Source organism: Microtus ochrogaster, chromosome 1 (assembly GCF_000317375.1).
Source record: "Microtus ochrogaster isolate Prairie Vole_2 chromosome 1, MicOch1.0, whole genome shotgun sequence".
NCBI classification, from domain to species: domain Eukaryota; kingdom Metazoa; phylum Chordata; class Mammalia; order Rodentia; family Cricetidae; genus Microtus; species Microtus ochrogaster.
This window is the reverse complement of record NC_022009.1, coordinates 125,397,999-125,419,288: the sequence shown is the minus strand read 5'-3', so window position 1 is coordinate 125,419,288 and position 21,290 is coordinate 125,397,999. Positions and strand designations below refer to the sequence as shown.

Genomic DNA, 21,290 nt, shown 5'->3' with positions numbered 1-21,290 from the left:
TTGGACTTGATTTTTGTGCATGGTGATAGATATGGGTCTATTTTCATTCTTCTGCAGATTGACATCCAGTTTTGCCAGCACAATTTGTTGAAGAGGCTCTCTTTTTTCCATTGTATACTTTTAGCTCCTTTATCGAAAATCAGGTGTTCATAGGTTTGTGGGTTAAAGTCATTTTCTGTCTTTAGAGTGTGTTGGGGAGGCTGCTTGTTGGTTTTCCGGCCTCCCAGACTCCCGAAATAATCACACAGAAATCTGTATTAATCGCAATACTGTTTGGCCAATAGCTTAAGCATATTTCTGACTAACTCTTATAGCTTGAATTAACCCATTTCTATTAATCTGTGTATTGCCATATGGCTGTGCTTGCCGGCAAGGTTCCCGGTGAGTCTGTCTCCTGTGGGTGACGACAGGGCTTCTCCTTGACTCTGCCTTCTTTCTCCTCCATTTGCTTGGAATTCCTGCCCTGCTCTACTGCTCTACTCTGCTAAGCCATTGGCTGAAAGCAGCTTCTTTACTGACCAATAAAAGCAATAAAAGCAACACATATACAGAAGGACATCCCACACCAAGAGTGAAGCAACCTGTTCTCGAATAACACTGTATGTCCACCTGAGGAAAGAAAAGTTTCCATCCTGAAGGAAAAGAAATGAATTTCTAACAGCTGGACCTGTATTCCTGCCTTCCCCCACACTGCCCACTGTGGTCACATGGCTGTGAGTTTCTCTTCTAAAGTAGTGGGGAGCTGCTTTTGAAAAGCAATGAGTTTATGGAGAAAAGGCACAGAGAAGGCATCGAGAATCAAGGGGAAAAGACACAACCAAATAAAAATAAAAATAAGTTGTTCTTTTTGACCGATTTTGAGATGGGGCTGAGAGTTTTAATGCAGAACTACTTCCTATTTAGTTTATGAATATTTGTCTTTCCCATTTTATTATCTTGAAACTTGTAAAGATCATTTCTGTGGAGAAAGTCCCCACACAGAATACTAACCTTGCTGACTCGCCTGCATTTACGAATGAGACTCTACACCCACGAGGACTGCATGCACAAGCTGCGAGGCATTACTGAAATCTCAGCACAGCAGAGGGTGATAAGAAACACAGACGTGAGGAGCGGCGCGCCCTGAAAATCCAAGTTGAGATTTGCTTTCTGCCATGTATGGATTAGCTCAGTATTAAGTTGAAAGATTTGATTATGGCTGAGAAAGAAACAACTGGCATGAACCAGCCAAACTCTTAAGTACTTGCTATCATTCTGAGTAAGAAACTGGGAGGACAAGAGTCTGAATACGAGGAGTCTCCTATGAAAACCTGCGCCTGAGCTGTCAGCAGCCCAGGGTGTCCTGAGAAGGGAGGCTTTGAAGAGTCTAACGTTTCCAGATGCTTCCAGATGTATCTGTGGGAGACACAAAAGTCAAGGAGATTCAAAGGGAAGCAGAAGTGCATACGTGTAACATGCCCAGCTTCCGGGGGCAGTAATCTGTGCTAATGATGAATGCTTCAACAGCATACAATAAGACAAAATCACTAACGTAGGCATTCTTAGAAAGTATCAATTTGTGAAGGAAGAAATGGAAGAAGTGAGAGGAGGAGAGAGAAAGGGAAGAGACGGACACACTTGAATATGAATCGACAAATAATGGCACTGTGTGTGGGTTAGTTTTCCTGAGTGAGACACCAGCGGGAATTCATACATGACAAATGTGCTTTCTCCTCGGATGACAGATGCTGAAATATTTAGAAATGAAGTGCTGTGTCATCTGTAACTTAACTCTCCAATGGCTCATCTAAGGGGGGGGAATGGAGATGCAAGGAGAATATTCCTTGCACTACCCTTTCAAATTTCCTATAAATGTGAATGGCTTCTGAATAAAAATGTAAGGGGAAGGTGTAGGAGTAGATCCCACCTGGGAGGACAGTGAGATGTGATAAGATGGCATCCTATACACTAACTGTATCCATCGAAACTGTCCTATGTCATAGATTCAATAAAGTTATAGGCCCCATTATAGATACTGAGGTGTAGTACAACTCTCAGTAAAATGGAACAAAAAATATTAGTGAACAGAATTCTACAATGTCTACACAGAACCTAAAAATCCTACATATAAGAAGGAATGTATATTTTTATGAATATAAAAATTCATTCTTCTAAAAATACATTTTATTTAATGTTCATACTTGCATACATATTTGGATTAAATCCACCCCGTTACTTCCTCTCATCCCCTCCCCTAACAATTATTATTTTACCAGTTATATCTTTTCTTACATTTATCAGAGTTGGAATAATGGCCCAACCACTAAGAGTGTGCACTGCTCTTACAGAGGACCTGAGTTCTGTTCTTACCAACTCACAAGCATGTGTAACCCCAGCTTCAAGGGGGTCTGATGCCTCTGACCTCACAGGGCCCCGACACTCTTGTGCACACACTCATACAGATAAAAAATGCACATATAAATAACTAAAACAAAACAAAGTTTAAAAAAGAAAGAATATATTAAGCTTCCCCCAAAGTTATAGGCAAGCTTCTTTCTACTAATACTTCATTCTGTTGCCTCACTATGTAAATATGTATGTACATTTTCCAATTTGTGCTTTTCTGAAAGAGAAAGGTCAAGGTTTCTGTTATTGAAACTTTAGTATTAACCATTTATTACTCAGATTATTGTGCTGTCTAAGTTATTCAGGAGACTGGTAGGTATCTACCACCACCATCCTATTTGCCATGATCAAATGGGAGAGTTTATATTTTAATGATGAAAAGTCAAGAATTGAATATATAATCAGGCCAAATAAAGTCTATGCCACTTGAGGGTCTAGGAGGTGTGTTCACAGACATGAATTTCTCTGCATAGATGTAACAATGGAAGGGAATGAGAACTAAGGTAAATAAGTCGGCAGCTGGCTGTGAGGGATAAACAAAGGTGCTGATGGATGGCTACAGGTTCTAAAGGTTTACAAAAGCTGTAAGGAAACAATCCCATTATATTTTGTTGAAAACAAACAATACTGCAGAAAGCAACACAGTCTGCTTTGCACTAAGACTGGCAGCAGGGCGATTTCTCACCCATATTTTAGGTAGGTTGCTGGCCTCCCTATGTCACTGGGTACACATCAAACCCTCAGCTGCCTCACCTACCAAGTGGGGCTGGTGCTCACTGGTGTGGGTCTTGTAAGGAGGCTGCAGAGCACGCATGACAAGGACCCTTACCATTCTTGCTTCTACACCTATGAAAGGAGATTTGGATGGAGTATTTTATGGCTCCTGGAAACACACTAGTGTGTTTTCATTTCTACCTACTGTCCTGCCATCTCTAGTCTTTGCTCTAAGGATGTGGCTGGATGTGGAAGGCTGAGAGGCACCAGGCTCACTAGGCAAGGACGCTCTGCCATGAGGAACAGAATGCTCTTTGAGGAGCACAGCCTAGTTACCTAACTCTGCCAGAATTATCCAACCCACGTTTGCCATCTCTGGATGCCAAGGCAAAATGACTTCTTAGCTTTGCCAAGATTGTAAAAAGAGATGAGGGAAAACATTCCCCAAGATGTCATAGTATAGAAGGCAGCCAGATTTTCCCCAGCTCGCCAATGCTACACATGGAGCTAAAGACACAAAATTGTGTCTAGCTTAGGAAGGCTCGGGCAAACAGACAGACAGACAACAACTATATACTCTTAGTGTGAACAAAGAGTTCCACAGGACCCACCCCAAATGTCTTACATCCCCTTCCAGATATGACACAGGTGATAACAAATAGCTGGATGATCACTTTTTTCAAGAGTTCAGGCAATCTCCATTCCCTTGTCCCCATATCGTAGGCCTTTCTATGCTATGCCCTTCTTGAAAGAATGAGCTGGTCACATGTGGATGGGCTGTGAAGAAACAGCATTTCCACCACGGGCTCCTTGTCTAACTCCTCAGAACAAAGCTGGAAGGAGCGCCTTTGGAAGAGCGGCACACACAGCCACTCCAGTCACGTGACTATCTGTTGGCAGAGGCATGCCCACAGTTTGAGAAAGCTCCACCTGCTGGACCCCTTAAAACCTTCCATCCAGAACCTGCCAGCCCGCAGCATCACTAGGACACCCTGAGGTGAAGAGCATGACTCGCAGTCACCAAGGCCAGCATGCACTGGGACAGAAGTGCTTTCCCAGGTCTGCTGCAAGGTTTTAGTCCCAGACTGTCCATGGGAAAATGAATGGTGCCCAGCAGTGTGACTTCAGGCTGCATGTTATTACAGACTTCTGTATAAATCACCGGAACAAAGCCTGTGTGAGCTGCCTGGGTGTCAGACAGAAATAGTGTCACAGAACACGGTTACGTGGGTTTTTTTTTTTAAACTACTACTTATTTATATCACCAAAAAACCCCGTAAGCTTTGTACTCCTGGAATCTTTGGTAATGTGCTCATATTTTATTTTCTATACACCCTCACCTCCTTTTCTAGTATTACAGACTTTTTGTGCTGTGTAGACACAGTTCGTGTGAAAGAGTTCAGAGTTCTAAGGTGTGGCACTGGCCCCTCTAACAAGGGCTCTTGAACACCTACCTTATTGGAGGACCAATACTAAGAGAAAAAGAAACCAATGGGGGACTATGAAAACGTGACTAATGCCCTTCTGAGACAAAAATACGCATGGTTTCTTGTTTAAAACGAAGCCTGGAGAATGGAGTCTGCTGCCCAGGAACAAGGCATTGTGGGAAAAGTTTGGACAAGGCTGACAAGGTCCCTCCAGGTCCCCAGGGTGAGAACAGAAAAGAAAATGGACTCCAAGTCTTCATTGCTGTTCCCGCCAGAGCAGCTACTCCACTCAGGTCCACCCTACTGTCTTCTGTGGCTCCTTCAGAGGGATGAATGACATCATTTCCACACAGAGGTTAAGGGACTGATTCCTTAAGGATGAGATAAGAAAGGCCACTGCTGTGGTTCACATCTAAAATGCCCCCCAAGGTTCATGTGCAGTTTCCACCTTAGTGAAGTGTTAGCTCAGGTTCTGTGCGCACGGGAGCCAGCCCTAAGGATGGATAGGCTGCTCTCCGATGGCTCAGGCCAAAATTCCTAATGCTGCCATGCTCCAGCTCCCTCAAACTAAAAGATAAACGACATACACCTCAGGCGGGAGCATTGGACTACAGCCAATAAAGCAGGTCTCTGGAAGACTCACTTTCGAGCAAACCACCGACAGATCCTTATCATCAACTTGGGTTAGATAGCCAGACCACAGGACACATAAGGCAATCACTGAGCCCCGGTCAGAATCAGTGGGAGAAAAGCAGAGTAAGACAGGAAGATCACCTGGGTGCTTTTAGGTGTGTTTAGAACCACTAAACACAGACCACAAAATAAGCAGATTTAAAGTTCTTGAAGAAACAGTCTAACCTTTTTTTTTAAAAAAAGACATTATTTTTAGAAAAACAAGATATTTGAAAGAGAAAACAGAATTTCCATAAATGAGACATTCACAGTAAAATTAAAAACAAAAATCCACACACATTATAGAAGAGACACAATAAAGAGAAAATCAGCAAGTTGGAAAAGAGTACAGAGGAAATTAGCCAAAATGGAACACAAAAAGTCCAAGATAAAGTTTTGTTATTGTCATGACTTGGTGAATCCTGGCAAGCTGTCTGAAGCCACAGCTGTCTGCAATGCACAGGCCTCGATTTGTAGTTAGTTAGGTTAGATCTCCTTTCTTCTATGCACACTTCTTTTCTCTTTCTCCAGGTTTAATCAAGGTCATCATACACATGATGCATGATGTGTGTGTATTATATATATGTATGGAGAGGCAGTCAACGCCCTGCATTTGTGTATTATATATATGTATGTAGAGGCAGTCAACGCCCTGCATTTGTGTATTATATATATGTATGTAGAGGCAGTCAACGCCCTGCATTTGTGTATTATATATATGTACGTAGAGGCAGTCAACGCCCTGTATGTGTGTATATGTGTGTGTGTATAGAGAAGAGTACATCTATAAGCATAATATATATGTTTATATTATAGATATATCTGTTAATGGAATTCATGTTTGAGATGTATGTTTACAAGTTCATAGATTATCTATCTATGAAATAATAGCCACCTACATAAAGCTCTTGTAACTCCTTTATAGAAGACCATACTTTGGAACTGGGGTGACTGATCTTGGTTGTCAACATGATTGGAACTATAATCAACTAAATGACCTCTTCTGGGTGAGTCTGTGAGGGTATTTCCTGTGCACTGACCAGGGCAGGGCGTCCCCCGCAGTGAGCAGCACCTTCCACAGCAGCCCACTTTCAAGAAGGTCTGAGACAAAGTGGCGCTGTTCTTGCTTGCCCACCTTCACTCCTTGCTGGTGCGTGCATCTACCCTGCTGCTGCAACTGCTGCCATTCCTTACTGACATCACAACACAGCTTCTTTGATCTTCCAGCATGGACTGAAGACCAAGGCTCTGCAGGAGCTGTCAGTGCCAGACTGTGAGTGCTGGGGCATCCAGCCTTGTAGACTGGGTAGTCTCTAGGTTCTCAGCCTTTCATTATATAGACAGTCACAGTCAGACTACCCAGCCCCAACTGTACAAGCATCTAATATATCTCCTTCATAAGAAATCTTCACTCCATGAAAATTCTGCTCCTCTAGTGAATCCTGACTAATACAGAAGCTGGTCTGAGAGGTGACTGTGTGACTCCAGCTGGGCCAGTCACAACAGTACGCACTTCATCTGTACGGAGAAGGCCTAGACCAAGTGACTTAAGCATTTCTTTCTACTCTGGTGTCATGATACCTGCCGCTTCAAGAATGGTTCCTGCATGGTCTGTGTACTTTACTTGTAGGATGGGGCTCTATGCTGAGCTGTGCTTTCATTTACTCTAACAAGCCTGGAGATCAGAAATAAGAATTCAGAAGTGGAAAACAAGCAAGAAACGACTTCTAGAGTCAAATATGGTGACGGTAGCTCTAAAAGAAGAAGCAGCAGGAGGAGGACGAAAAAGGAGGAAGAGGACGAAAAAGGAGGAGGAGGAGGAGGAGGAGGAGGAGGAGGAGGAGAGTGGGAGGTAATGGCTGTGAACACAAGGAGAAACACTGTACTGTGAAATCTAAAAAGAATAGGCTATTGCTAGCATTTACTGTATGATCAGATAGCTTTGCACACTTCAATAGCTCTTCAAGGCACCATTATATTACAACTCCAGCAGTAACTGATGTTGCTGATAACTTTAAGCAATCAAGCAAAGATTACCTTATGTTCAAGATACTCTATTTTGGGACAGCACATAATACACTTTAGAAAGAGACCCATAAAAAAGTTTTAGATGCTTGGAAAATTCTTTCATAACTTCTCTTCGTGTGTGTTCATGCATATGCACAGGAGCAAATGTATATATTTATTGTAATGTCCATGTTCTAAGCAAGATTCTATCAAGTTGCCCCCAAAGACCCATAAACTGCTGATGGAGGAAGGCCATTGGTTAATTAAATAAAGAAGCTGCTTGCCCTGATAGGTTAAAACATAGGTGGGAGGAGTAAACAGAACAGAATGCTAGGAGGAAGAGGAAGTGAGCTCAGACTCAACAGCTCTGCTGTCTGGAGCAGAGACGCCATGCTCCCCTCTCCTGGGCGGACGCGGGGATAGCTCTGCTCTCCAAGACGCATGTGATGAAGCTCCAACCCAGGATGGGCGTAGGCTAGAAGCTCCCTGGTAAGCCACCTCGTGGGCTACAACAGATTATAAGAAATGGGCTAGTCCAGGTGCGAGAGTTAGCCGAGAAAAGGCTAGATATAATGGGCCAAGTGGTGTTTAAAAGAATACAGTGTCCATGTAATTATTTCGGGTAAAGCTAGCCGGAGGTGGCTAGGGTGCTGGAGACGCAGCCCCACCACTCATATTACAACAAACTGCTTTTTCAGAAGAGTAAACAGAAATCCCTCAAAACAACACACGAAAGGATAATCAGTCAACTGTATGGAACCAATACACGGACAGAAGTAAAACTGGCGTGACTGGAGTTAGAGCACATGCAGCACATGCTGTATGAAGACTGGCTGAGGGGCGGGGTGAGAAAGTGCTTGGGAGCGACAGGGGGAAAGCCCAGAACAAGGAGGAAGTCAAATGTTCCTCCATGAACAGAAGGGAGGTCACCCAGTCCATCATCATCATGAGACAGCCAGGTATACCACTGGGAAAGTGTGGACCACTGGAACGGGTTAAGAGCTGAAGAGAACCCTCCTATGCCCACACACACCTGCTTTAGAGGGGAAGGGATACAGGCAAACTCCCCATCCCTGAACACCATACTCTACAAAGCAAGAGTACAACTGTAAGAGGGACTCAGAGTGTCTGGCAACACCATGTAATTATAACTTCCACAGATTTCATTAAAGCAAATGCTGACAGAATTTTGTCTTCCACTCGCCAGATAGACATCACCTCATGATGTAACAACACCACTCAATGAACGGATACAGAATTAAACACGATTACAAGGTGTGCCCATGGACACATTTTCCAATGTTTTCCTGACTCATTGTTTTAAGTTTTAAGTTAAAAACAACTTTGTGAATACGTTCAGAATAAAGGGTGAGGAAGGTCTCTCAGCTGACCTTCTCTAGATCTAGTGAAGTATTTCTAAATTGATTAGGCCTTCAAAACAAGTTATTGGTAATATCTGCTATGTTTAGAGAGCAGGATATTGCTGATTTACCCAACTTTAAATAAATGTCATATGGATTTCAAAAATAAATTAAGCCCAAAGTACTTAAAAATGTATTAGCATCATCATTTTCAGAGAGGCAAGACTTCTTTTGGTGCAATCTGCAGGCTTAGATTCAAGAATGCATATCCAGCTCACTGTGTGCTGTGTGCACTATTATCAGATTCCTATGGGGTGGGCATCCCAACATGTCTACCCTGTGTTACATGTGCCTTGTTAATAGTACATATTCTTGTGAATAAAAGTTCTATAAAATTCTATAAATTGTCAGGGCCAATTCTAAACATCTCTGGTATGGAAAGCCCCAAATGCTTTTTAGACTGTCTGATAGTGAGAAGAGAGGAGAGTGTTTTTGCATAAACATATGAAAAAATGGCTTTTAATGTTTTTGCCCAGTTTTGGAAAAAGGGGGCCTTGTGTTTGCTAGGGAGTTCTGTGTTGCATACGGATAAAAGCTTCCAAATAACAAAACAAGAGCAGATCTCAGGTTCCCAATTAATTTCATTAATGGTACAACCCGATTATCAGAGGAACATATCTGCTGAGCTGCACTGAGCTTCCCTACCTCCGGGGGCAGCAGGTATAAGTGTCCTCTCTCCTTTCTCCTACTCACAGAATGAACTAGGAGGGCTCAGGCAGTTGAAATCACAAGAAGTGTGCATGTGTGTTCGAGCATGCAGGCTTGCACAGGCATGTATTTCAAACACACTTGATGCCTTGTTGACATCTCACCATTCCTGGAAACATCTGGACAATTATGGAATGAATAAACTTGTAAATCCTATGATATTTTTTTTGTTGTTGTTGTTTTTCGAGATAGGGTTTTTCTGTGGTTTTGGAGCCTGTCCTGGAACTAGCTCTTGTAGACCTATGATATTTTAGTAAATAAATATATTTTGTTTCTAATTTTTTATCCTATTTCACATCCAGAGTATTTCAACAAGAGAAATTAGAATGATATTGATAAACAGGAAATAATCAACTGTAAGCAAATAATCTAGGATCCTGTTTATAGTTCTGTAGACAAATAATTAGTTAACTTGCTCAAAATAATGAATGAGGTTGCTAATAAAAACAAAGAAAGTTGTCCTTGATTTGGCTGTAATCCCACCAACAAGCAACAAAATGGGCTGGCTGACCTTTTCAGTCTGAAGATTCATGATGAAATTCCATAAAATTCTAAAACTAAGGTAAAGTAAGAAGATAAAATGTGCTCCTAAAAACCATTCAGAAAGGTCACTAATTCAGAACCAGGAAGGAATGTTTATCAGAGGTCAGGATGGCAGCCTAGACAGAAGCAGACATAGTACAGAAACTCAAGAGAACAGGGGGTATTCGTCCTATTCATACATACGTACATTTGTACACACTGATGTTCATAAATGCACACATGCATGAGCAGACACCCAACAAACAACAGTCAAGCTCAATGCAAGAAAGAGATTCACCTGGGGCCAAAGCTGTGCATGCTATGAAGTTAAGGCCACGTAGTGACCAGGGGCAGCCACAAACATCAGGCCAGTGTTGGGACAAGGGCGTGAGCTCTGAGGCCACACTACTGGGTTTTAACCCTGGCTTCTCCACTTACCTTCTAATTTCAGTAACCATAGTAACTGCCTCACTGGATTGTTAGGAGGTTACAATAAGCTAATCTGCCACAGAACAAGCACTGTTAGCAGATCATTATTGTGAATGCAGCTGAAAACTCCAGCTGTGGGTAACTGAAAACACCCACGAAGGCAGAGATCGTAAGCGGCTCCCTGGAGAAAGCTTTCAGCCAAAACTCCCAGTCCAGGCAGAACATCTGCCACCACCTGGAAGTAGACCTGGAGGAGGTCACCCACCTCTGGTCACGGGTGAAAGACAACTTAGAGAAGGAAGACCCCGACCTTGGATCTGACTCCAGTGCGCAGCGAGACTTTGGCATGGAACTGTACTGTGTTAAGAAATAATGCAAGAACTGTTCATCCGATGAAGACCAACGGGCACTGGTGGAAGCCGCCATGAATTTATTCTGCAGACAACTTTATGGTACAGGTACAGTCAAGCTGAAAACCACACTGTGCACAGAGGAGAACACCTGGAACTATCCTGGCTAACACTTTCAGAGAGAACAAATTACCCACAGGGACACAGCCTCCTCATCAGCAGTAACAGATGCCCAAAGACAGTGGAATCGCATCTTCAAAGTGCTGAGGGGAAATAAATGTCAACACGGAATTCTACGCTATCATTCAAGACTGAGAGAGAAGCACAAATAGCTTGAAGTACACAAGAACTGAGAGCTCATCACCCACAGACCCAGAATGCAGCAGACAGGAACAAGAGGAGCATGAGGGACAAGAAATGATGAGGGCTCCCTCAGCTTCGTGTGCTTAAACCTACGAAATGTATCTGTGCCTACATGGGGAGAGCCACATCTTCCCCTCGGGCTACAGTGAGGAGCGAGTGGTCCCTCCCCCTGTGCTCTGAAAATGTCTGCTTTTGAAAGAAGCTTGTCTAGGAGTTGCCTTTATTTACTTAGCTTTTGACACTTTTAACTGATAATGAAAGGCAGTGGGTCCTACCCCAGCCCAGACACCCAATTGTGTTCCTGGCAGCAACCACCTTCAGATCTTTGGGCAGTCTCCTCTGGTATTTATTTTTCTATTTTTAAATAGTACTCTGTGCCAGGAGACTTTTGGAGAAATCCATCACCTGCTGGTGAAGGCTAAGACTGCTTGGCCATTTGCCATGTGACAAGCCTTCCTAAAAACTGGCAAAGGACAGGCTTGGTAAGCTGTTACAATGGGTGACACGGTGCCCTTGTTTTAGAACTTGGATGTGGCTCACTTCACTTCCAGAATTTACTGCTGGGAGTTTCAAGGCAAAGGAATAACAACAGGAAGCCTTCCCCACCACTTTTATATAACTATTTCAGAAGGACTTGCTCTTGCTTTATTACTTTATATCTGTTTTTTAAAAAATAGAATATGCTCACCCCGAGAGCTTGCCCTTCCTGATAAGCTGGGTGATATGAAAGGCTATGAAGCCAGGCTGCTAGGATGGCTGGGAGCTCGAGCACATGCAGGAACATGAGTACAGGTGAGTATTGTAAGGATGGGGGAAGAAAGGGTCCTCATTGTTTGGTCTTTGAGAACAAAAAGGGAAGAAATATCACCAACAGAACCTGGAAAGCAATGTAGGGAATGTTACTTAATTTTATCTTGTGAATAAAAAAAGAAACCTTGGTGAAAAAAGTCCCCATGACCAAAAACCTGTCTCTTCAGAGCTCTAAATCATTTACTATTGCCCAATTTAAAATGTAAACAAAAATAACGTAAACACCCTCCTCTAAAATAAAAAAACAAAGCCAAGCTACTAACTAGAGGTCTAAAATGAAGAGAACTAATAAGTGCCCAGAACTGTTCGTGAAGAATATCTCTCTCTCTCTCTCTCTCTCTCTCTCTCTCTCTCTCTCTCTCTCTCTCTCTCTCTCTCTCTCTCTCGTTTAGAATGTGACTTTCACTTATGGTAAAGATGAGTTTAGTTTTGCTACTTCTTCTCCCTAATATCTGAATCATGTCATATATTTTTGTTTCATCAGAATCCAATGCTTCTATTATTTCTTAAACATGCTTTCTACTGAGAAATTTTCTGTGATGTTATTTGCTTTCTAGAACATCCTGTAGTTGGCATTCCTTTCATTTGCTTCTTTGTACACACTTGGTGCTCATTCTCCTTAGAGAGCCCAGTTTATAGGCACCTGCTGTTCGCACCGCCCTGTCTTCCCTGGTCCTCCTCCCTCTGCTAGCTGTAGGGGCTGCTGCACAGCTGGCTACCTGAACTCTTCATTACTCCAGACCCAGATAATGGAAGCTGCCCATTTATTCTGCAAGCACACTTGACTGATTAGTACTGGGGCAGAATTCTAGCTGGAATGATTTGTTGTCTGTTAAGAATATTTAAGACTTTGTTCCCTCTCCTCCAGATGGGAGTGCTGCCGCTGAGAAGTCAGTGTCTCTCTGATCCCAATCACCCTTTTATTTTCCTCTCTCTCAGCTCTTCAGTTCCGATGATAACGAACTGCATGGCATACCTACATTAGAGGCTGATTTTATCCTTCATGCTGGGTGGTGGGCAGGCCCTTTCTAGTCAGAGATACAAGTACTTCAGTTCTAGGAAACAAATCTGCATTGCCTTGTTAAAGCATCCTAACATCTATCTTCTGTTTATCAGATACTCAGCTGCCTGGGCTGAGTCTCTAACTTTCTTCTAATGTTCAACTTAAGTTATCTGTTTTGTCTTTGGGAAGATTTTGTTGACTTTCTCTTCTCTTTTGGAGTTTTTGTTGCTGTTGTTGTTAGTGGTGGTGATAGTGTGTGTGTGTGTGTGTGTGTGTGTGTGTGTGTGTGTGTGAGAGAGAGAGAGAGAGAGAGAGAGAGAGAGAGAGAGAGAGAGAGGACAGAGGCACCATAATTTTACATTTGAGAGCTCATTTTTACTCTTATAGCTTAGATAATATTTATTAAAAGTTTTTGAGGATATTTTCAATCTTTCTATTTTTTCTCATTATCTACTCCCTCCTAGATTGTTTAACTTCATTTCCATTAAGAACTCTGTCCATGATGCTCTCTGGTGGTTTGTGGCTGTCGAGCTACACTTTGAAGTGAGTTAGTCACGTGCTCATTCTCTGAGACTCCAGGGCCTGTAGACTTGTGGCCTCTTTTTACTGGGAGACAGACCTCCACTCCTCTGCAACACCAGCAACCTGAAAGTCCTTTCTCTGGCACACACTCTCTATAGCCATCATCACAGATTCTTGTCTGGGGAAGGAAGGAAAGAGGAAAGATGGACAAACCAGGACACTTGAACTTCTGAAATAAAAGGGCAGACATGAGGTATCAATGAGCACTAGAGGTCAGAGGACAGACGTCAGTGCTACTCACTGCTGGTGGCACATGGCACATGTCCTGATCCCTAGTGCTAGTCATAACCCGGTTTCATAACTAAAACATAGCCTCCAGTTTTAGTTAGTGTTACTATTTTTGTGCTAAAACACTAAGACCAAAAGCAACTCGGAGAGGAAAAGGTTTATCTGACTTACATATCCTCAACTCACTGAGGGATGCCAAGGCAGGAACTCAAACGGAGCGGGAACCTGGAGGCAGGAGCTGATACCATGGAGGAGTGCTCTTTACAGGCTTGCTCCTCATGACTTGCTCAGCTGTTTTCTTCAAGAACCCAGGACCACCAGTCCAATACCACCAGATAAGGGATGGGCCCTACTCCATCAACACTAACTAAGAAAATGTTCTACAGGCTTGTGCGCAGTTCAGCCTTAAGGAGGTCTCTTCTCAGCTGAGGTTCCCACTTCTCAGACGACACTAGCTGTGGCAGCTGATCTAGAACTAGCCAGCACACATCCGTACATTGCATTTACTTTTTCCTTAGTTTTACAAACTCCTTATACTATGGCTGCCCATCCTATGTTTTCCTCAAGCACACTCCATTTCCACTAGTTACACGTGATAGCAGGCACTATCACAGTGCTCGCTTGCTCTATGAGGGCAAGGTGACCTGCCTCACAGCTGTCTCTAGAGCTAGTACAGGGCTGGCATTTGGTAGAGAGGAAAAGAACTCCAGCTGAATGAAAGAATGAAGGCAATCAAAGGGAAGAGCGCATTACAATTTAAGAAGTCTTGTCTGCACAAAATCAGGAGAATGCCATGCACTCTGAATACACTCAGTGGTTGCTGACTGCTCCCCAAATATTTTAAAGCACTACCTCTCTTATAGCCACTTGTGGGTTCTGTAATCATAGGCATCTCTTTTAAGAGGTCAGCAGGCAAAATAAATCACACACAGACCAAATGAGTTCTCCAGAAAAAGACTTTAGTCTATTTGAAATGACCCATCACTACTTTCTGGACAACGCAATCTCTTATTTATAATGACACATTAAAATAAAACATAGCAGCCTTCTTTTTGCAAATGAAGTATTTTTTGAGAAATGACTTTATCCACTATACTATTATAGCTTCCACAATTTTCAGTGTATCTGTGGTGATGGGGCCCTGGATTATTTTCATGGTTTAGAACATTGAACTGATAAAATGCAAATAAGATAGCAATTGTTGTCTGTAGCAGTTACTTTTGCTGTCACTGGCAACAAAATTGTGCTTAATAACTCAAGGGACTCTTTGTAAAGACGAAAGTCACCAGTCACTAAGTATTAACACTAATGGATTAGATTTATGAAACACTTATTACTGCAGTGACTAAGCATCTTAAAAGAGTTTATTAATTTAATTCTCATAAAAATCCAATGAGTCTAATACATTATCCTCACTTTGCAAGTAAGAAACTGAGGCAAGAGATGATTAAGTGACCTATCTACAAATATATTCTGCTTATCTCAATGAAATTTTTATCTTTAGCGGTTTTCTATGTCACTAAAACATTTTCATAAACATTATTAGTGGCTTCATAATACTCCACTATATACATTTATCACAATTCACTCAACCATTCCCCCACCACAGGGGAAATTCTGGGTGCTTCCAAATTCACATTATTACAAACAGTCCTGCTGTAGACATCTCTGAGGATGAGTCTTTACTCACTTTCCAAAAAACTGTTTTCCTAAGACAGACTCCTAAAAGAGCCACTGCGTCAATAAATACTTGTTAGATAACTAAAATACAAAGCAATATAATTTTGTTGTATGAGGTCTTCTTCTTACTCTTATGCTTATAAAATATCTTCCTATCCAAATAACAAGTGAGTATTTGCCTATATTTTGTGATTTAATTTTACATTTAATCTGTAAATACATTTATATATCTTATATCATATCATATATACATATTTACAAGCTAAGCATAGTATATAATGCTATATAATATATGTTGCATATATATCACATATATAAATACATATATACAAATTTTGTTTTATGCACAGGAGCTACATATGTATTCTCTAAATAGCGAACCAATTTTTCCAAAACCATCAATAAGAAAATCATTCTTTTCCCAATGACTTTTGTTCTTTCTTGTCTGTCTGTCTGTCTGTGTCTGTGTGTGTGTGGCATACATACACCCTCATGTACACATTCTTCTCTTTAACATCCATTTCTGAGATGCTTTCCCCTGCTGACTGATTTATTTTTTATGGGGGAAAAGTAACAAGAACAACAAAATACATGCTATATTTTAATATGTTGATGAATCATTTATGTAGATGTAGAGTAAAAACATCAGAATATAACAGTGTCCATGGGGCTCAAAGAAGTGGAAGAGAGGAATGGTATGTTCTACGTGGTATCTCAGGCCACATTCCTTGGCTTACAGACTAAAATGGGCCCTTTAAAAAGGACATTTCAGAAGAGGAGGCAGATCAGCCCTGCCGAAAAGAGCAGCCCTGGAGACCACTGGGCCACAAGTGCTGCAGATCAGCCCTCATGAAAGAGCATTCCTGGAGACCACTGGGCCACAAACGCTGCATATCAGCCCTGATGAAAGGGCAGCCGTGGAGACCGCTGGGCCACAAGTGCTGCTGGCTCTGATGAAGAGAAACAAACCCTGGCTTATGCAAACTGTAACTGTCGCCTTTTCCCCAAGCTCAGTTCACATGTTCTCAATGCACTCACTGTTTTATTGACCCATTCATCACAGAGCCAAGAACTTTCTAGCGTACATAACAACAAGGCTTTCCAAATATGCTCACTTGCTATTTTGATCTGTCTCTAATATTTGACTCTATTCTGGTACAGCTGATGACTCTGTTGTCTCTTTACAGAAAATGTGCCTAATTCCAAACATATGTCTCTAAATAGATATCACATTCCCAACTGAGGAAAAAGAAGAAACTTGACAAAACTCAAAAGTTTACATCTAGACTCTTGACGGTCAACTACCACATAAGGAAAACAGGTTTTCACCTCAGAAGGGAAAAGGCAAGCATGCTTCCAAGGTGTCTCTTCTCAAGCAAATAAGAACTCTTCCCTGAGATACAGGCACTGTAAGAGAACCGGAGGAGAGTACAGGCACACAATACAAGTCTGTGTCTGGTCTCCTTCAGAGGGACCCAACCGCAAATGACGAGTGGCCAGGGGCATGGTTTGGATGGATGGGACTCCTCATGATGAAAAGCACAAATAAGAACAAAGTTCTAGAACTGAGATACTGCCTTCATCCAATCAAAGCTCTGAGTAAAGCAGACAGACACATGCAAGACACTGCCAACAGCCTGCGCAGTTCAATCTGCCCTCACTTGTACTCAGATGACTGAGAGCACAGAACACACTCGTCACCACCTTGTCTACACATCCCTTCTCACTCGACAGAGAAGTTCCTGAACAGAATGTGCGCCGCATATTAGTTTAAATATTTACACTGCTCCTTCCATCTTATTCTTCAAAATGCAACTCATTACACAAAAATACCACACTAAAAGTCTTTCTGAGAAGTCACTCCTTGGGATCAAATGAAAATGAGCTCCCTTTACATTGTGGTTGTCTCTCTTCTCCATTACTGACGGCTTCTTAGCTCTTAATAACCATTATTGCTATTGACCTTCCACTGTGAAAACATAATACAGGTTGGCTTTTTTTGAGTCCTCGCCACTCCTCCATGTATATATAGATCTACTCCTATTTGACTTCTCAAATACCTTAAACACAACTACCCTTCCTTAACAAAATCTACCACTATAATTTCTCACAATAGTCTTTCCTCTTGATCACTTACTGTCCCTCCTGTAGGTCCCCAAACCATCCTCTTGCCTTTGCAAGAGTAATCATATTATACTCTACTTGTTTGTAAGACATATCTACTCATCTTTGAACTCCTGCTAAAGCAAGGATCTTTGCTCATGTTTATCAGACAGTTCTGATAGGTATCTGGTGTTTGATGGGCACTTACAAATGCGTATAAAATGAGTGAGTTGATGCTACAAATACATTCAGATTTGGAATCAGAATTACAGAGACAGGTCTATCAATTAATGCATCATGTTTAATCCAAAATTCCCTAAGCAAGTATTCCCTTAGAGTGAGTCCAAATATTCAGATAAGGACTTTATTTATATATTTATTTATTTATCTTTTCCAAGACAGGGTTTCGCTGTAGCTTTGGAGCCTGTCCTGGAACTAGCCCTTGTAAACCAGGCTGGCCTCAAACTCACAGAGATCCGCCTGCCTCTACCTCCCGAGTCCTGGGATTAAAGGCATGTGCCACCACTGCCCAGCTATGATAAGGACATCTTTGTTAATATTCACTATGACATAAACATTTTCTAATAAAAACAGATGATATAAAGTACCTTACCGGCAAAGTTCCAGGCAGAGATGCATCAAAAAAAGAAACCAAAGAATTCGGGGGTGCTGCAAAGCACACCTGCGCTCCAGAGAAGAGCTTAGAGTTGGAGCAAATCTGAGCATGAATTTCCAGTCCTACCACAGCTGCCCATTTGTGTTCACTGAAGAGAAAGAAAATGATTAAAGGTTAATTTGTCACCATATATAAAGTTTTATAAACCTAGATTTCAAATAATAATGTCCTAGTTGTGCTTTTAAACTAAAATTTTATGTGCTGACATTTTAAAATGTGTCATTTTATTGGTAAATACTTTATTAGTTAATAAGCAGTCAGTAAATGATAAAGGTTTATCTCCCTATCATATTTAGGTTTAACACAAATGCCAGGATTCTACAAATAGAGAAAAAATGGATAAAGAATAAATTATCAAGCACATTTTGAATATACTATAGTTTTTTAGCTACAAGGAGCAGGGTCACACAGATACCATAGACCACCACGACATAGTATTCCTGAAAACTTGTAAAACAAACAGTAAACCATGAGAGGAAACCTTTTTTCACCCTCCAAGTCGCATTCAGTTCTTGAGATGTAATTTTAAATGCATTTGTTCACACCTGATTGCTACCAAAGCTTGGTAAATGCTATAAATGGCTCTTATCTGATCATTTCTACTCTGGTGAGCCAGTACTCAGTTCTCTTTGGGGAATTAAAATTCCCTACTCCACATGAAATCTATATATGTCCCTTATTGTGCACTTCTCCTAAGCAATTTTCTATACTAAACAGAGTCTTATTCACTTGCATTCCATTCTGTTTTAAGCAATACATGAAGTTCTACATCGAATGAGAAAAGACAAACTCCTTAAATTTTGGAAAAAAATCCTACAAGTGAGAGAAAATAAACTAAGAAATTCAGAAATTCTTCATGCTCTAATTACTAATCAAAATATTTCTGCTGTTTCATTGCCTGAAAAGGAAATAGTCTAATTTATGAAAAGAACAGATATGAGATAGATGCTTTTGAACATTTTTCCTCTTTTCTTCACTGAAATACTAAAAGAATGCCAACGTCAACAAAATATTAGAAATTTGCCTGATGTTTCTGTATTTTAAAGGCAGCTTGAAGTCATCCGACAAAAAGACCAAAGCAGCCGACAGCTGTTCAGGATAAGCGAATCTTTCCATAATCAGTGGGAAGACTTTGTCAACTACATTCTCCTGGTTTAGACGAACACGCTCCTCATAAAATTACAGCTAGATAGTGTTTTCTAATATAATTCCCAGTGGCTTTGTACAAACGCTTTTTCTGTCTTTAGATTATTGCTAGCCCGTAATAACGCTAAATGATTGCTACATACAAACCGAGTCTGGTGCCGCAGACCCCCACCCACCCCGTTAGTAAGACGACTGAGAAAATGCCACTTTACACTCGCACGTTGTCCAAACACTTTCGGACAGAGGTTTAAGTGAGAGTGGAGGTGACAGGCGTGGTTTTGTGCTTTCATTTAGGCTTCGGTTGCCCATGTTACACAGGTGAACACCCTCCCTACCACGAAAATCCTCAGGCTGCACTACAGAGCCATCATTTTCGTTCCACACTTCCATTAGACAGGCAAAGGTAGGAAGATTATATACCCTTTCCTCGGCTTCTGAGCCGTACGGAGGGAAAGCTGAGCCACTGAACTCTGTCCCCTAGCCCGGTTGGACGTGGGCCCAGGCTGAGTCCCACTTCGGTGGCGGGAACCGCCGTCAATCCACGCTAAAGCCCAGCGTCTTCCAGGAATGCCCAGACGCAGCACGGAGGCCGCCATGGCATCGCCGGATCCCGAGTCAGGTGATCTCGCCTCCCTCTGCCGCGAGGCTGCCTGGGGAGCGTAGTTTTGGCAAAGCTCCACAACGCTGTACACTTGGACCGGAAGACTACTATTCCCGGCAACCCAAATCAACAGCTGCCGGAAATTTGTTGGAGAGGGGCGGGGACGAGAACCAGAGAAGTGGGAGGGTTTCTGGGTTCTGTGTGACTCCTCCTAGCGGGGAATTGGAGAGGTTTGCGGCTGTAGAACATGTGTTTTGAGTTTGTTCACGCACGTGTGTGCGTTGTTCACACAGCTTGCTCAGGGAGAGCCAAGGCCAGGAAGCCTCACCAAGGCTTTTGTAGCCCGCTTAAGCCTGTGAGTTGAAACAAATGACCCTGATATCACCACGAAGACTTCCTGGATTCCTAAACACATTTATTTTCTCTGTCTGCCAGCACACACGCTTCAAACACCAATTTGTCCATCAACCCATACTTATTTTGCATGCCTGCTACTGACCTAGTCCAATTCTTAGGCATCAGGGATGTAGTAGAAAACAAGACTATGGTTGTTATTTATAGAATTGAAATTTTAGGGAGAGAAACAAACAGAAAATAAGTTTTTTTAAAAAAATAAGATGCTTTCACGTAGGCATAAAAGCACAATATTTAAACAGAGGTACCTGGAGGCAAACCTAGATTAAACTTTTCTGTGCTTTTTGACTTACTATTTTTCCCCCCGCGGCCAGCATCTAAAACAATTACGTTTAGAAACCTTGATAGAAAGAACATCACCTCAATGGATTACTATTGTTGTCTGACTTCAGAACTCATCCTTGGCTAGGGATATTGCTCGGTGGTACAGCGTTTGCCTACCATGTAGAAGGTGGTGGGTTCCATCCTCAGCAAGGCAAAACCAAACAAAATCCTTCCTATCCCTTGTTGAAATTTCGGGTGATTTTTTGTTGTTGTTTTTGTTTTATTTGAAAACTTGGTCTAGAATACACCTCACTTTTATCATCCAATTTTAAGTTTCCACATAGTACCTAATCGCTATCTACTGTTCATCTTTGATTCCAACAGATCCTTGTCTGTATTCACCACAGCATTTTCCTAATAAAAATATTTGAAGTAGTGCAGTGTGGAGAATGTATCTGACAAAAGACAGCGGGTGCTGTTTAAGAGGGTACATTCTTAGAAAATAGATGATGTATTGAGGTAGGGATGAAGGGCAAAGCAAAAAATCTATTTCCAGCAGATGTGCAAGGGAAGATTGAGGGACGAAAAGTAGGGGAGTAGGAGGCATAACTTCTGTGTTTCTGACTGAAGTATCTGAGTGTCCAGTGTAAAGTAAGGAAGCCAAAAAAGGAGCCCATTTTCTGTGCAAACTCAGGTCCTTGATTGCCTCAGAGATTTCCAAGAGGAGCAATCCAGCAGAAGTCATTGGTGTCTGAGTATAGAGAAAGAAAAGATACATGCTCTGC

General features: G+C 41.9%; 1 protein-coding gene across 8 annotated transcripts in view; it reads right to left on the bottom strand.

Moving 5' to 3' along the window:
• Positions 1–19,836, bottom strand: part of Gatb (glutamyl-tRNA amidotransferase subunit B) — a 75,913-nt gene extending 56,077 nt beyond the window's left edge. For all 8 annotated transcript variants that reach the window (XM_013348628.1, XM_026786724.1, XM_026786666.1 and 5 more), the window contains exons 1-2: positions 19,647–19,836; positions 18,018–18,168 (exon numbers count right to left, since the gene is read on the bottom strand). In XM_013348628.1, the coding sequence (XP_013204082.1) occupies positions 18,018–18,168; positions 19,647–19,822 (327 nt within the window). In that variant the 5' untranslated portion in view covers positions 19,823–19,836. The remainder of the gene's footprint in view (positions 1–18,017; positions 18,169–19,646) is intronic.
• Positions 19,837–21,290: the final 1,454 nt, after the last annotated feature.